Source organism: Mesoplodon mirus (assembly GCF_964341445.2).
Source record: "Mesoplodon mirus genome assembly, chromosome: 14".
NCBI classification, from domain to species: Eukaryota; Metazoa; Chordata; class Mammalia; order Artiodactyla; family Ziphiidae; genus Mesoplodon; species Mesoplodon mirus.
Genome location: NC_138990.1, coordinates 23,884,140 through 23,901,976, shown reverse-complemented (window position 1 = coordinate 23,901,976; position 17,837 = coordinate 23,884,140). Strand labels below are relative to the sequence as shown.

General features: G+C 42.9%; 1 protein-coding gene across 1 annotated transcript in view; it reads right to left on the bottom strand.

Annotated features, from left to right (window-relative positions):
- GCC2 (GRIP and coiled-coil domain containing 2) overlaps positions 1 to 17,837 on the bottom strand; it is a 36,129-nt gene that overhangs the window by 3,709 nt on the left and 14,583 nt on the right. The window contains exons 10-21 of the mRNA XM_082641870.1: positions 14,850 to 14,969; positions 14,238 to 14,402; positions 13,837 to 13,941; positions 13,028 to 13,190; positions 9,871 to 9,971; positions 9,697 to 9,774; positions 8,590 to 8,727; positions 7,677 to 7,798; positions 6,147 to 6,323; positions 4,381 to 4,598; positions 2,720 to 2,914; positions 1,585 to 1,724 (exon numbers count right to left, since the gene is read on the bottom strand). Coding sequence (XP_082497996.1) covers positions 1,585 to 1,724; positions 2,720 to 2,914; positions 4,381 to 4,598; positions 6,147 to 6,323; positions 7,677 to 7,798; positions 8,590 to 8,727; positions 9,697 to 9,774; positions 9,871 to 9,971; positions 13,028 to 13,190; positions 13,837 to 13,941; positions 14,238 to 14,402; positions 14,850 to 14,969 — 1,722 coding nt within the window. The remainder of the gene's footprint in view (positions 1 to 1,584; positions 1,725 to 2,719; positions 2,915 to 4,380; positions 4,599 to 6,146; positions 6,324 to 7,676; positions 7,799 to 8,589; positions 8,728 to 9,696; positions 9,775 to 9,870; positions 9,972 to 13,027; positions 13,191 to 13,836; positions 13,942 to 14,237; positions 14,403 to 14,849; positions 14,970 to 17,837) is intronic.

Below are 17,837 nucleotides of genomic sequence, written 5' to 3'. Positions count from 1 at the left end.
GGCAGGCAGGGTGTCCACAGCCAGAGCCGCTACAAGACGAACAGCACTTGACCAAACAAAAGTTGAGTCCAGGACAGACAGACAATTCACAATGAATATCAATCAGAAACTAACAGAAAAGAGGGCACAAGACGATGTGAAAAAGATGCAGGATGGTGAATATTTGAGGAAGATTTCTGGGTTGAAACAAATAAAAATACATGGTTACAACTTATCATTTCAGGTTAGTCCATGAAAGTTGGCCAACTCTGTCCTCAAACATAGGGTCATTTAAAAAAGTGACACTAAGGTCTAAGAAATCATGGGACAATGTCAGTCTCTGGAAGCATAACATCTGAATAGTCATTCAGGTTCTGGGCTACTTAGTGATTTTTTTAGCTGATAAAGCTTTGACAATGTGGGAAAATGTTATTTTATATATTTTATAGAGACGCATACTAAAATAGTTAGAGGTGGAATGTCACGATATATACAATTTACTGCAAATAACCGAATTAACTCAGCATTAAAAACAAAATTTGAGGGGCTTCCCTGGTGGCGCAGTGGTTGAGAGTCCGCCTGCCGATGCAGGGGACACAGGTTCGTGCCCCGGTCTGGGAGGATCCCACATGCCGCAGAGCGGCTGGGCCCGTGAGCCATGGCCGCTGAGCCTGCACATCCGGAGCCTGTGCTCCGCAAGGGGAGAGGCCGCAACAGTGATAGGCCCGCCTACTGCAAAAAAAAAACCCCAAAAAAACAAAATTTGACAAGGACAGCCTCTGGCCCTACACTGAGATAGGACCATCTATTTGGAGAAGCAGGTCCAGGGCAGAAGCAGGCACTTTTCAGACAGACACAAGTTTGAACTTTCTCCACCCTGATCAACTTGTTCTCACCCAGAGATGATGAGGATTAAATATGATAACATAATGTAAAGTGCAGGGCCTGGCTTGTGAGAAGTGGTCAACAAACAACATGACTGTATTACAAAGAGTTCAGGTGCAGATAGCTGCGTAATCCTCAACGGCCTGGTTCCTACATGCTTACAGAGTCGACTTTAAACAGGAAAACCTGCCATGCCACTTTTTTTTTTTTTTTTTTTTGCGGTACGTGGGCCTCTCACTGCTGTGGCCTCTCCCGCTGCAGAGCACAGGCTCCAGACGTGCAGGCCCAGCGGCCACGGCTCACGGGCCCAGCCGCTCCACGGCACGTGGGATCCCCCCGGACCGGGGCACGAACCCGCGCTCCCTGCATCGGCAGGCGGACTCTCAACCACTGCGCCACCAGGGAAGCCCCTCTCCCATGCCACTTTGCCACTAATTGGAAGTGCTCTATGGTCCATGTCTGGAATTTAGGGACACACATCCTTTCAGGTTTTACTCAAGCAAACGTGGAACAAGGACTTGTGAATGGCTGTCTAATCTCTAAATCTATTCTGGTGTCTTAGAAAAAGTAGGAATTAAAATAGTCTTTATATAAAAGATATAAAAGCCGAGAATATTTCTCCATTTCAGAAACGTAACATTGTAAGGGATCAAGGTGTGATGGACACATGAGTGTGTGTTATGTGTGGAGGGCTTCCTGGAGGTGGCGTCCCGCCCTCACCTTAATCTGCTCCATGAGGATGGCGTTGGTGGCTTCTGTTTCCCGAAGCAGCCCGTTTAAGTGGTCGGCACTTTTTGTGGTGGAACTGAGCTTTTGAACCAATTCTTCTTTGGTGAATTCAGCGTGCCAGGAAGGAGGCTCTGCAAGGAATTGCCCCAACAATTATTTCCAACATGAGGGGTCACAGGCAAAGATTCTAAATAAGAAAATACCCAAGTATTGACACTTAGCCCTGCTCTCCATCCCCCATGGCCCAGTTAAAAGGCTGCATGTGACACAGGTAAGATGGACTCTGCTGTGGAGTGGGCCACCTGCCTGGACACAGGCTCGACGAGCTCGTTCTGGAAGCTGTCAGGCCAGTGTGTAGGCACCAACTTACTGATTTCATCCTCCTACATCTGTTAATGACTCGAGAGCTGGTGTCTCTTTACTTATAAAGGAGGAAGTACCAGCAGTTACTGATCACTTAAATCATGGTCTCTCACAAGGATTTTCTACCAGGGAAGGAGCAGTATTATTGCTCAAATCTAATACATGAGGGAAGAGGCTCAAAGTCAACAAGTAATTTTGGCAAAAATGGCAAAGCCAAGTCTGATTGTGGAGCTGTGGCCACAGCGTATCAGGAGTAACTCTTCCTGGGGGACAAGGACCAATCACAGTCTAGGACCGAGGACACAACTGGTCCTCGCTCCAGATCCTGGAGACTCCGAGATGACAAACAGAGTCATCTGAACTAGGAACATTAATGTGCATTATAGGTAAGAAGAAAATAGTCCAAAACTTTACTACAGTTAATAAGGCAAGTTTAGTGTGACCACTTCATCAAGAGGAACAAACGGAAACTGTCAGTTTCTTAGAAGGGTGAGAGAAATTTATCCTATTTCTGACACCACTACAGAACTTCCAACCACCTATTTCTGGCTCAAGCTTTGGGTGGAAATTTTTATTTTGTTTTAAAAAAAAAATTTTTTTTTTTTTGGTTTCATTCTGCAGGAAAGTTTTCCATTTGAAAAAGGGTGGAATACTGAAAAGAAAAATTATTAGAGTAGCTCAAAAAAGCATTTATAAATCAGAGTAATATTAGCTGGATAGGACAGCAGAATTAACTAAAGGCACAATGAAGCAGGAAGTGTACCGAGTCTGGCTTCGGGAGAACGGAGCAGCTGCTCTAAGGACTGCGGGTGGATGCCGGCGGAAGATACGGACTCGGTGTCCGCGGTCTCCATCCCCTCCCCCTCCTCCCGGGTCGTGGCCGGCACATCCAGAAGCGGGAGGTCCGTGCTTCTCCTTTCTCGAAGGCTCCTCAAAGGTTGCTGGGCAGAAGCTGGGCCTGTTACATGTTTTTTTTTTTAAAGAGTAAGAGTTTGTCCAAAATTATGGATTCAGCATCAACAGGGATACACAGTAAAGTTAAAATGATTCTAGGGATGGCAAATGATATGGTAGGGAATCTGAAAAACCAGAAGACAGGCAAATGGTGTAGAAAGAAAGAACTTCTGAAACAGCCCTAACAATTTAGTTATTGAACTTTTAACCACTTAAGTCAATTCAGCAAAAGTGGTACTTGCTACCAGAGTTAAGATAAACCATTAGATGACACAATGCAGAGGTCTGGCCAGCTGCTAAACAAGGGCAAAACCCCTTCCACCAGATTCTGAGGACTGGGTGTTTACCGCACTGCAAACTCTGGGACACCACACTGCTGCTGAGATCAGCTCCGAGGAGGCTCTTGCTGACCACTGGCCTCACACTCCGGCCCTGCTGGTTCCTGCCACTGCCCGCTCCTTTCGTGGCGTCCAGCAAAGAGCCCCGAACCCAGGGCAGGCTGACTCATCATAGAGTCCAGGCCGCACTCCCCTGCTTGCTGATAAGCAGCACTGACTAAACTGGGAGATTGATAAGATGCTTCCGAGCACGTTACTTTATTAATCCCAAGAAACCGCGAGGTCAGAGAAATTAAATGGCTTCGCCCAAGATCTCAGAGGTGCGTTAGGGACCAGAATTCTGACCAGATCTTTTCACTTCAAGTTTCCTTTATTCTCCTTTCCATGAAGTTCCCTCTCCCGCCCCCCTTTTCAAACATTAGCCCTTTGGCTGCCTTTGCTGAAGCACCTTCCTGAAAGTCTGCTAACTGCTTATGCTACTGCTAATTCTTTATTCCAGTGTCTCCCTGGCTGGTTACTTTCCTCTGATGACTCCTGGCATTGGTTTCAATCCTGAGGAGTGACCACAGCTGCCAACGCCCTGGTGACAAGGAATCAGTATCAAGTATAAAGCTGATAGTTAATAATGAAGTGTGGCCTCAACTTGGCTGACGGGTTCCCATCTCTTCCAGGAAGCAGAACAGAAGTCGTGTGTGTGGTTAAACTCCAACTCCACTAATTAGAAACTTGAAAGGGAAGAAGCTGTGTTTGGCCAAATGATCCTACAAGTTCAGCTCTTTCTAGAATTTCTGATTAAAGGACAGACGTATTTGGAGACTAGCAGCGAAGAACACTCAACGAATGCAGTGGACACTGGAATGTGGACACAGGTCTTGAGACCGACAGAGCGTCCTGAGTCGGAGGAAAACCCAATTACGTGAAGGTCGGTGTCCTGAGGGGCGCAGAGGCTGCTGTAACTACTACAGGAGGGTTCAGTGTCCAAGTCTCCTCTCAGTAAGCGGATCCAATATTCACTGGCCACAGCACTGACGCTGGTGGTCACCCCGTAAGTCACCTACTTCCTCGGGACTATGGGAAGCGCAGACACACAGGGCAGGACAGGGAAGGCAGCGTCCCGAGCATACATACATACTTCTTGTGGACGGCTCGCTCCGGAGCTGGAAGAGCTGGGCCTGCAGCCTGCTCAGCTGCTGCTGCAGCGTCTCCACCGTCCGCTGGTGCTCCTCCTGCAGCTGCAGCACCTGGTCTCGGAAGCTGCCACGCAGGGCCTCGTGCTGGGCCGAGAGCTGGCTCACGGTCTGTGCATGCTCAGACTTCATCGCGGAGTTCTCCGACTGCACGGCGCACAGCCTGCGGAGAGGGCCGCGCCGTGTGAGCTTCCACCCCAGACATTGCCTTGCCCTGAGACGTGGACCCCACGTGCACCTGGGCAACTGAGGCAGGACACAGACGGGCCCCTGGTCCGAGCAAACTGGAGCTTGTGTCCCTCTGACACTTCAACGAAAAGGTTAATGGCAGAGCAGAGAGAAACTAAGCTGCTGGGGTAAAAAGATACGACAACCGCATCTACCATTCTTAAGGTGAAGGAGACCTCCCCGACTGCACGTGCAGAAGAGTTTCTCGGGAGGGTCAAAAAGGCAGGGGGCACTATCCCAAAATATGTGCTGTCCATCTCCCAGAGACCCTCACACTGAAATCCATCTTGGCTAAAAGATGCACACGCATATTGGGCAGGGCCCTGGGTCAGATCAGGTGTGGGAAATGAAGCAAGATGCTTGGCCAGAGGACAAGACAGACCTGGAAGATGGCCCCTAAATGAGCAATTTAAATCGCCCCTTTAGCGCACTCCTCATCAGCAAGGACACCCACACGCTTCTCGGGGTGTGTAGCTCTGCTTTGCTTCTGTTGTAAATAAACTGCTTCTCCGTGTGCTCCCCCCACACGTGCTGTGCTTCTAATAGACTCTGTGCCTGGATTACAGCCTTGATCTTGAGCTCAGAACCACCCCGGCCATCACCCAGTTCTGACGAGGGGCCTGGGCTGAGGAAGTACACCGGGTGTTCAGATGAGGAGCCTCCTTCATAGTTTATCAGAGCACAGGGCTACATGTGGAGCATGAAATAACTGCACTTCAGTCGTGTTAGCACCATAGTCGCAACCAGCCTTCTAGAGTAAAGAGTAAGTGCTGGAAACTTCTGATGTGAACAGCAAGTGACCATCCCTGTGTAAGCTAATCTTATGGAAAACCTGGTGCCAGGTAGTCAGAAGACTGGTGGGTCTTCCTGGAACTGTGAGTTACATGATTAAAACAGATAAGTCACACTGTGGAAAGGTCAAAAGCCAAGCAAACCAAGTGCTTTCAACTCGTAAGACGAGCACACCTGAGCTCTGCAGAGCATCCCCACACCCCGGACAGAAGATGCTCCGTGAACCCAACTGCTGTATCCCAGGAGCTCAAAGCTTCTTGTTCACAATAATCCGTCTATTCTGCCGACACCCCAGCGACTCCTGGGAGCACTGATTAACACAAGTGTGGCAATGTGACAGGCCAAGGATGCAGCTGCACAGGGAGCTCAGTCAGCAGCTTTCGGAATGTTTTCCTCTAGAGAGAAAGAAAAGTGCTTGTCCTCTGACACCTGGCTGGAAAGAAGCATCTGGCCATGAAGGCCACGGGAGACAGAACACTGGGTGAGCAGATAAAATTACTCTTAGAAAAGCTAAGTAGAGAAACAATCAAAAGGGGGAGCTCTAAGGTAGAAGCAGCAAGTCACCAAGCCTGTGGAAACACCTATTTCCAGCTATCAGCCTGCATCCTCCCCAGGAGCACCACACCGGGAGCTCCAGCAAACACATGCTGTTGCCCGGCACCCACAGGCCTGCTGGCGCCACCAGCCTTACTTCTCTCGGAGCCCGGTCTCCTTGGACACGGTCTCCTGCAGCATCCTGTTGTGTCTTTCTAGTAGGGCGTCGTGTTCAGACTGCAAGGTCTGCAGTTCAGAGACGTTGATCTGTAAGTTATTTTGGGTGTCTTGTAATTTGATCTTTAGTTGGTCAATCAGCATTTCCAGATGATCTCTGAAACAGAAATAGTTAAAAAAATTTTTTGAAAGATGTAAAACTGATTTTGTGATTTCAAATAAATTTTACTTTAATCATATAACCTTTCAATGTCATACTCTGCAATTATGGATGATTCTAAAGGAAATATAATAATCACAAATATTCAGAGAATAGGATTAAATGTGAAATAAAAGACGCTATAATCAGACTTCAGATCGCAGACACTACATGTTTACAAAAGTCTCTGAATTTACAAATTTCACATTCAAATGGAGTAGACCATTAAATGGCATCAAAATAGCCTATTTTATATTACAGGACTATGTCATTAGTTGAAAAAAAAAAGAAGTGCAGTTCTAAGGTAACCATTCTGGGAACAGCATGTTACACCAAGTTACAGTGAAAGAAAGTCTTTGGAGAAAAACAGCTAAAACCTATAACTCTGTCACAAGTGGTATAATACACTATTAATTTCTTTTTAAAAAAACGAATATATAAGAAAGAAGAAGGAACTTAAAACATTTACATTAAAATAATTTTAACACAAAATTCTGGCATGATCAAAATCGACTCCTGTAAGTGGTGATATTTTTATAGTAAGTGTGTCAATATTCAACTTTGGCTTTAAGATGAGCTATCGAACGAAAAAAATATCCCATCATTTTTTAGCCTACAGTTCCCTTTGTTTATTAAATACTTAAAAAGTAACACAAGCATAAACACACAAATACTGCAGGATATTTAGTCCCACTGAGAACAGTAAGAGCCAGATACAAAATTGCTCTGAACAGCAGGTCTCTATGTACAAAAACAAAACATACATGCTGTAGAATGCCCTACCTATCTCTCATTCCTAGTGTATTTTTGAATAACTCACATAAGTGACCTGTATGCTAGTTTTTAAGGAGCATTAATGTACTATTGAAACAGTATGTAATTGAGATTGTCATAAATTTAAGAAGAAAAATTTAATTCTAGATGGAAATTTAGTTCTTAACTTAAAGCTTTTTGAAATAAGTAAAATGTTTTTAATCAACTTATGCTTAGCCTAACTAATGGTGAGTAAGTACATCAAGGAAGCATTTTTATTCTCCTATTATATTTTCAAAAGTGGAAAAACTGGTCCTGACGTAACGGTGACGTCTGTCCTTACACTGTGACCGGAACTGACGGACAGGGTTGGACTGTGTGGCCCGGGTGTCCGGACGCCGCCTGGCTCCACGGCTCCTACACACGTCTCTCCGCGTGAACAGTGCGGTGAAGCCGGCTCTGTCCTCACTGGTGACTACATGTAAACCTCCACGGTCAAAAGCGATCAGAGCAGGATCTCCCACCCCCGTGGGGGGTTCCCTGTAGCTCAGACTTTACCTTTCTTGTTTGGCTCCGTTGGTCTCAGTCTGAGACACAGACTTATTTTTCTGTTGTTTTAGAACGTTGTGAACTCGGACTTTGTAGCTCTCAAATTCAGAGTTGACAGCAGCTTGTTCTGCCTGTAACAGTTCAGAGAGAGAGAAATTTACTGCATTTTCTAGGTTGTGTGATCCTCCTATTTCCTCTCAGAGACTAATGAATTAAGATGAAAACCTTTCTTTAAAAATAAGCAAAATGGCTGATACTTTTTAGCCCCCAGTTATCTTTCCCTAAAAAGTGTACTTCTGTTGGCCTTACACCTTTTTAAAGCCTTTGAATGACATAATTTTGTCCGACAAGAGGTACACATCTACCTGTTTTCATCCCGTGTAGATTAATTTACTGCCCATAAATTTTATAATAGCACTATTTGCCTTTGGAACTTCAGAACAATTTTCACTTATGATAAATATAAGAAAAATTAATTCAAAGAAATTAAGCTACTTGAACTTCACTTTTCAAAACAGAGTGGGAAAAGTTAAATTCTAGGTCTTGGACTTTCTTGAAGTGACCTGTGACCTTCCAAGGCCCCTTTGCCAAGGTGGCTTAGAGCTGCACCTGTAACAAAACCACTGCAGGGGTCTGTTCTGTACGTTGAAGAAAGAAAGTGGCTGTTCTAACAGAATATGATTTTATAATCACTTAGCCCTCAGAGAGAACTGTAACCTTCCTAATGAAAAAACTAAAAAAAAGAAAAAAATACCTTTCTTCCACACAGAAACTGTAAAACAAGGTTAAAATGGAAAGAGTATGTACCCATGTCTTTCCCTTCAGCAAAAAGAAGTTATGCAAGTGAGAGTCAGGGATGGGCTGGGGTTGGGGTTGATGGGGCCAAGCCGGGTGGGAGCCACCCGCCCTGGGGAGGACGCACCCTGGCTGCGCGGCACTCCTCCTGCAGGGCCGCCACCCTCTGCTGGTAGGCGCCCAGCGTGCGCTGCTGCTGGTCCGCGGACGCCTTCAGGTGCTGGTGAGCTTTGTGCTTCTCCGACGTCATTTCCGCCAGCTGAATCTGGGGGCAGAGGCTTTCGGTCAGGCTCTGGTGAATCAGATCTTCGCTGGTTAAACCGACTTTCGTTAAACACCAACTTGGGGGGCTTCCCTGGTGGCACAGTGGTTGAGAGTCCGCCTGCCGATGCAGGGGACACGGGTTCGTGCCCCGGTCCGGGAAGATCCCACATGCCGCGGAGCGGCTGGGCCCGTGAGCCATGGCCACTGAGCCTGCGCATCCGGAGCCTGTGCTCCACAGCGGGAGAGGCCACAGCAGTGAGAGGCCTCAGCAGTGAGAGGCCTGCATACCGCAAAAAAAAAACAAAAAACAACAAAAAAAAAACACACCAACTTGGGTTTTGAGAGAGGACTATATTTAAGGGACGTAATTAAATAGTAAGATTTTTAACTTATGATTATTGAAAGACTGGAGCCAATATGAGTAGAACATTTTCACAATAAATTAACTTGGTTTTCCTTGAATCAAAATCAATCAAATAATCAATCATGAAGAAAATTCCAGACCACACGTTACAGTTCAATGTTTAATTAAGTACCTAAAGATATTATATATAAACATAATGGATATAAAAAAATATAAACAAAAAATAAATGTAATAGATGTAATGTAACATGAATATATAAAACCTTTTTATAAACAGATTCCTGTGACTGTACTATCATTTAGAAAGTTCAGATGTAGGTTTGGGGCCCTGTTTATTTTCTGCTGCCATATTCTAAATGTATTATGGGTTTTCAAATACATGAAAAGAACCAAGCTTATGCTCAGTGGTAAACCCAGTTATAAGCCACACTTGGCTCACTGCTTCTCCTTCCTCAAAATGTTGATGAAGAATATTTAGGGGGAAAAATGTGTGTGTGTGTGCACACATGTGTTTAATATATACATATATATTTAGAAAAACCCCCAAGTGGTACCTTACTTCCACATGCAAATTTTTAAAATCTTAAAGAGTAAAAAGAATCTTACTTTATACACTTCTACTTGCTGCTGGCTTGCCTCCAGCTCGCCCTTTAAAGACGCTTGAAGTATTAAGTGATCAGTTTCCTACAGAACAAGAAACTCGGTTAAATTAAATAGTGAAGTTATTCATAAATACTCTGTGAACAAGGACTGAAATATGAAACTGAGAAATCCACATACCGCTTGCTTTGAATCTGCCAGTTCTTTTTTGGTTTTCACAAGCAACTGCTTGATTTGGGTGTTTTTTTCCTCATACTGTTGTACTGAAGCCTGCAGCGAAGCTAGTGGGAGAGATCGTTTCAGGAGCAACAGTTTTATGAGTGAATTTAAGTGAACAAATGACAAGTCTTTTCTTTGTATTAGCCTATCTCTGAAAGGAACTTGCCTTAGATTTTTATTACGGACCATTGCAAACATATATGACACCAGTGACAATAACACACTAAACCCCACTGGACCCATCACCGCCTTTAACGATCACCAACACATGGCCAATCTCATTCCACCCAGATCAGGCGTCAGGCCCACAGGCCACTGCTGCTGCCTGTTTCTGTGAACAGTTTGTTTACATACTGTTTACGGCTGCTTTAGTGCAGCAAGAGACCACAGGGCCCGCAAAGCTGAAAATGCCTGTTTTCTGGCCCTTTACAGCAAACGTCTGCAACCCCAGACCCACACTCTCACTTACTCCTGTGCCCCCTGGGCCCCCCACGCTTGAAATCCATTTGTCTGTATGTATTTTAGCACGTATCTCTAAAATAAAGGCATATACTTACTATCTAAAACATAAAGACTTTACTTGTAAGAAATACCTCAAAAGAGGTGCTGTGTGTTTCCAATCACCTTAGAGGCACAGACCTGATCTGTGTTTGTGATACTAATTGTTTTGTAGGACAAAGATAGTTCATTAAGGAACAGACTGAAACATGATTAAAACAAAAAACGTTTATGCTAACAGAGGTAAAGAAGAAACAAGCATCAAATGGGAATTAGTGGATCCACTGTCCAGATCACAGTACCAACCACACCAGCAGGCCAACCTGGCCACAGCCATTGTGAAGCAAATAAAGAACGTCCGACAGAGACCTTGGGGCCGAGATTTACGACCTGGTCCTTTACAGAACAAGTGTGCCTGATGTTGAGTCTAGGCCCCGAACGTGGCCATGTGACCGCTGCTAGAAGACCCCACCAGCAATGACTAACTCCATGAAGTTAAATCCACATGCAATGACTGTATCACTCAGTAAACAAGAGCAGGTGTCCTGTAAGAAAATACCTTAACTTGCCTTTGTGATATGTTATCATCAGTTATTTCCTGGCAACTATTTACCCAGTCCTGAAAAGATTGTACAAGGCACAAATTACATACAAAGCCTTTAAGTGCTCCAGGAATATGAGCTCCGAGAACACAAGAAGGAAATTAGGGGATACCGCCTGGAATAGTGTGATAATGTAATGCAAAATATAACTATTAAAACAGAAATGCAAAAGGCCATGCGGACCCACGTTGGCTCAAGGTTATATCCAGGTTATATCTGCTTGGGACAAGGAAGACTTCCTGGAACAGCAAACATTTAAGATTAGTAAGGATTCCAGAAGGTGAGCACAAGGGGTGGGAGGGTGAGGGCACAGCAGCAGACACAGTCGTGGAAAAACATGAGTCATGCTTCAGGAAGAAGGAAGGGCCTCTGCATCGAGGGAGTAACGAAGGTTAGGCTGCGAAGGTACACGGGGACCTGATGCTGGAGGGCCTGGGATTAAGGAGATGTGTGTTCCTCACGCCCCAGGCAGAGTAAGCTGGCTGAGGGTTTTGCATGGACACTGTCCTGATGTGTCCTCACCCTCCTCCCCGGGGGGTCCCCGGCTCCCCAGCTCAGCCTTCCGGAGACTGTGCTACCCGAGGCTTTGGCAGCATTTCCAAGACTCGACACTGTGCTCACTCATCTGTCCCGCTGTCCTTCAAAAGGGCCCAAGTACATTCTGGTATTCAGGGCCTTTCCGAACTGGATAAAGAAGAGCTTCCTAATTACATTTCACTTCTCCCTAACAGGGCAAGCCTTTTCCTCCAAGTAGTTAAGACTTCCAAAATTATGTTATTTCTTTTCACTTCTGCTCGTAACTATGCTGCAGAAAGGACCACCCTTTCCCAACCTGCTTCTTCTCTTCAAATCTCAAGGCCCAGCGCAAGCCCCAACTTTCAATCGCTTGTCTGAAGAAGTTCCTCCCTCTGAGCTCTTCGCACCTGCTGCCTGAACCTCTCATTCCTGTACTTATTCACCAGTGACAGTGGGTGGCTTCTTGAATAAGCAGCTCTTTTTAGTTTTTCCCAGGTTCAAGACTCTTTTTCAGCTAGTTGACTAACTCGCAAAACCAAATGTTTGCAACGTGTGTGACCTGGAGCCCTGCTACCCAGTTTGCACAAGAACGCAGCTGGAAGACATGGTTATGTGCATAGTGAGGATTTACAGAAACCATTCACAGAAAGATATCTGAAAATTCCTTTAACTACTTAGGAATTAAAAAACCCATGGGCCAGGACTTCCCTGGTGGCGCAGTGGTTAAGAATCCGCCTGCCGATGCAGGAGACACGTGTTCGAGCCCTGGTGCAGGAAGATCCCACATGCCGTGGAGCAACTAAGCCTGCGAGCCACAACTACGGAGCCTGCGTGCCACAACTACTGAGCCTGCGTGCCACAACTACTGAGCCCACGCACCTAGAGCCCGTGCTCCACAAAAAAAGCCACCGCAATGAGAAGCCCACGCATCGCAACGAAGAGTAGCCCCCACTCGCAGCAACTAGAGGAAGCCTGCATGCAGCAACGAAGACCCAATGCAGCCAAAAACAAAACAAAAAACCCATGGGCCAAGAAAAAGATTCAAAGGAAATTAAAAAGTATTTTCAGCTGAATTAAAATAAAAATACAACGTATCAATTTGTTAGCTGTAGCTGAAGGAGTGCCTAAAGGGATACTTAGAGCTCTAGATGCTTACATTAGAAATTATTTAACAGATAAAATGGAATATAATCACCTGAAAAAGAAAGATTTCGCCGCTACTGCATTATCCCCCTCTGCTGACAATCAGCAAATGGTGGCCCAGGACCACCTGAGAAACGTTTACGGGAATGAATACATTAAGCACCCACCTGGACTGCACACAAGGGTACAGGAAGTGGTTTCACAGCCCCCTCTCTGGTCCTCGGGCAGGGTCCCTGCTGTGTGGATGACCTGGCCGCCAAGGGCTAGTGAAACCAACAACTAGCATCCCCCACCACCACCGACCCCTACTTCTGCTGGGGGCAGTGACCATGAGCTAAAGTGGGTTCTATTTTACTCACTCATTTCTTCCTGCAGGGTTTCTTGTTTCTGTTTTTGGATTTTTATTTCTTGTTCCAAATCTTCTATCTTGCTGTTCTTATTAGCTAACTTTTGGTTTAATTCTTTCATCAAACGTTCGTAATCAGCAATTTCCATGTTCATCAATGTGGTTTGTTGGGCATCCTGCACATATTATAATAAAAGATCCACATAACACTAGATGAGTTAATTTTGTTCCAGAATTTCTAAAAGGATGCCACAGGAACACACTGGTTCTATAGAGAAAGTTTATACATTAATGCAGAAACTTCAAGTTGGATACATTCTAGTTTGTAATTTCATAAAGTATTTTTGTAATAATTTGACTTTTCAGTGTCATTGTATTTCATTATAGTTTTCATTAACTACAATCGGTCTATCTGCTCTTGTGGGGCTCTTATTTATATATATTCATATTTAAGCAACTCTTATAGTACCTTTATTTTTGCCCTCATCTTTGAAAAAGTAGAGAAAAATTAGCCAAAGCTCTAAGCATAATACAAACTTCAGCTTTTGACATTAATTAAATCTTCATTTGTCATACAACAATCAGGTATGAAAAATAAAATAGCAAACTGAAGTCTAATAATTTGTGAGCCTGGATTCTTCTGGAGAGACAGGCACTCAGAGAACTAAGTTAAATTTTCAGTATTTGGAGGCAAATAATCTATAAAGCAGTATTTCAGCACCACAAGTAACCTTGTTTTTCAAATATTTCTTTTCTATGTTTACAGAATAGTTTAAGAATGTGAATACTGGTATCGGTTTTGAGTCTGGTGTTTCATTTTACCTTTCTAACCAGCTCTAATTCTTGCATGGTTTTCTGAAGCTGTTTCTTTTCCTTTTGCAGTTGTAGCTGAAGCTCTTCAAGTTCGTTTACAGAACTGGCATGCTCCTAAAATTAAAAATAAAAACATCGCCACCTCTAAGCCAACCAGCATTAAAAAAAAGTATTTGTAAGGAGCTATAAAATAAATCTGACATATAAAGTACAGAAAGTTCCATACTTTAAAAAAAATACACCCAAAAATTGTAACTTGGATTCTCAAATTCATAGTTGGCACACATTAAGGATTTAATAAACTTTGCTATATTAACAAATGCTACTCATTAGCAAGTCTTTCATTCACTTAAATACTTTGAAAAAAATATCACTGTATAAATGAATTAATCCCACAGAACTGTTTTTACCTTTATTTTCTGCTCTTTCTGAAGTTTTTCAGCTTCCAACTCTTTGTCTGCCATGGCCTTGGCTTTGTGGACTTCCAAAATCTGCACTTCTAATAACCGGGTGTTAGACTGCAGTGTCTCAATACGGGCCAGGAGGTCTTCATTATCTGAGTTTAATTTTTCACACTAGAATGACAAATGATTCATTACTGTAAACATGCAGAAAATACACACAGGAGAGGAAGAATAAAATGCAACATTAATGAGAATATTGGCATAGCATAAAGAAGATTTCAAAATCGATTCCACAGAATGAAAACGTAAAATCAAGAGTAAGTTTAAAACACTATCACTGTTGATATTAATTTGGCAAACATTACAAGAGACCAGGAGCACTAACAGAGGAAAAGGTGAAAATGAAAACAAAAACAAAAAACCCAGAAGAACTGAGATTACAGCAATAAGTAAGATGGGATGGTGGCTAGTTTTCTGTCATATTCTTCTCCCAACAGTGGGAAGAAGAAAATAAAGTTTCTGACTATGTATTAATTTTAATTTTTTGTGCAAAAAATATTAGAATTGAAATATACTTATTACAATTTCCATGTATGCATTTGCTCAATTTAAAGTTACCTGAAAAGCCAGATTCCTTAATTGTCTTGTAAGGTCTTCTACTTGGTGCTCAAAATTATTAGCCCGTTCTTTCTCCAGGTCCAACTGCTCTGACTGCTTATCATATTCCAATACAAGATTCTTCAACAAAAGACAAAAGGATTTAACTTTAGGGTATTATCATACATTCAACCAGCCAGACTGTATTACTGAGCCATCTTAATACAAGATTTATGAGTTCATTCCGGAAGCCTGAAATATTTACCTAGGTTCAACATTTGATAGAATACTCAATGGCGTTATATAATACAATTAGCATAATCCAGACGACTTTTAGTATGGGTGGGGAAATCTATTAAAGGGAAGAGGATTTAAAATGTATACAATATAGCATCTCCCAGTTATATATCCTAGTCATCCAAAATAAACTTCTGAAATGTATACATTTAAGGAGGGAGGAGAAAAAGTTTAACCTGGTCCCGTTAACTCCACCTAAAGAATTCTGCTGAGGGAATTGTTTCAGGCCTGGCCTGAGGTGAGGCAGAGGTGCTAATCGAAGAACACAAGAAGACATTTTATACAGTCTCACCCTTTGATGCAAAACGTTCATCAATTTCTGAAGACTCTAAAACCAACTGAATATTTTTCTTTGATATTCCTAGTTGGCCCCTAATCAAGGACAGAATCCTGGGACTGACCTTTGTGCTATACACCAGCCTGTGGGGTTATCCTCCAAAATATACGAGAGTCACTGCTTCCAGATTGCCTGTAGTTTGTGTTTCCTCTCCCCGCTTCTTATAAATCCTGTTTTTGCCTTGTTCCTGGACTACTGACTGCTCTCCTGCATAAAATGAATCCTTGTACAAAATAACTAACAAAATGGTTCTGAATTTTCCTTGAAAGTGGCCTTCAAAGAAGTACCGCTTATCAGTTCCTTCATGGATTGTGCCTTTGGAGTCTTCCCCAAGGTCATCGAGGGTGTCGATGACCTATGTTTTTCCTATGTTATCTTCTAGGAGTTTTATAGTTTGGTGTTTTACACTTATGTCTGTGATCCACTTTGAGTTAATTTTGGTGAAGGTGTAATGTCTGTGGACAGATTCATTTTTTTTGCACGTGGATGTCCAGTTGTTCCAGCACCATTTGTTGAAGATTATCTTTGCTCCATTGTCAAAAATGAGTTGCCTATATTTGTGGTCTGCTTCTAGGCTTTATTCTGTTCCACTGTTCTGTTTCTTTATTCTTTTACCAGTATCATCCTACACTGTCTTGACTGCTGTAGCTTTATAGAAGTCTTGAAGTCGGGTAGGTTAATCCTCCTGCTTTGTTCTTCTGTTCTTCTTCAATATTGTGTTGGGGACTTCCTTAGCGGTCCAGTGGTTAAGACTCCACGTTTCCACTGCAGGGTGCCTGGGTTTGATCCCTGGTCGGGAACTAAGATGCCACATGCGAGGCATGGCCAAAAACAAAAAACAAAAAATATTGTGTTGTCTCTTCTGGGTCTGACCTATATTATTTTCCTTCTCTCTGAAGAACCTTTAACATTTCTTGAAAGGCATGTTTACTAGCAACAAAGTCCCTCAATTTTTATCTGAGAAACTCTATTGCTCCTTCACTTTTGAAGGATAATTTTACAGGGCACAGAATTCTAGGTTGGTGGGTTTTTTCTCTCAACACTTTAACTCATTCCACATGCTTCTTTTTTGTATGGTTTCTGAGAAGGATGTAATTCGTATATTTGCTCTTCTATAAATCAGATATTTTTTTCCCCTATGGCTTCTTTCAGGACTTTATCTTTGATTTTCTGTAGTTTAAAATGACTTGCCTTGGTGTAACTGTTTTGGTATGTACCATGTGGTGTCCTCTGAGCTTACTGGATCTGTAACTTGGTGTCTGACCTTAGTTTGGGTAAATTCTCAGTCACTATTGTGTCAAATACTTCTGTTGCTCTTTCTCTTCTCCTAGGGCATTCATTATGCATATGCTATATTTTGTGCAGCTGTTCCACAGTTCTTGGATGTTCTATTCCTTTTTTCCCAGTCCTTTGAAATACATATTTTAAACAAATAAATTGGTATACCTGGTCTACCTTTGCAGGAGATAATAAATCATATGGGTTTTGAAAACGTAAAGAAGCGAGCTCCTAATGGCTCATAAAAGACAACCCCGTATCTGAATTTCAAAGAAGTGTTTTTTAAAAAATGGACTTATATCTTTATATATTAAGGATACTAACCCCTTGTCATATTTTCATATGTCAATTTTGTATTTTATCTAGTTCAATTTTCTTTTCCCTTGTAACTTCTTTAACTGCTTTTAAGTTGAGAAAAGTATTTTGTATCCAGAGCTCGAATGATCAAGTATTTTATTCTAGGTTTTAAAAAAATCACTTTCATTTTTGACAAAACTGCAGAATTCATTTTGGTGTGTGGCATGAAGTAAAAATCTAACCAAATTTTCCTGAAGTAGTTTTCTGATTCCTTCTGTATTGGCTTCTCTGTTTTCAAATCTTACTGGGGTTGCATAGTTTAGTTGGTAAAAGAACAGATCTGGAACCAGACTGCTTGAATCCAACCCCAGCTCTACTAGTTACTTGCTCTGTGACCTCCGTGCCTCTGATTCCTTACTGGTGAATCAGCAACGTTAATAACATACTTATCACATACATATCAGGTGTGATAAGACATGTAAAGCACTTAGAAGAGTGCCTGGGGCCTGTAAGTGCTTGTTTTTATAAAGAAGTCTCTCTGTTTTTTTTTTTTAAAGATATTTTGATGTGAACCATTTTTAAAGTCTTTACTGAATCTGTTACAATATTGCTTCTGTTTTGGTTTTTTGGCCCCAAGGCATGTGGGATCTTCGCTCCCCGACCAGGGATCGAACCCACACCCCCTGCACTGGAAGGCGAAGTCTTAACCACTGGACTGCCAGGGAAGTCCCCAGAAGTCTCTGTCTTCTGTTCAATTAATCTGCCTTATTTTTGCATCAGAACTGTATCATATTATGCAG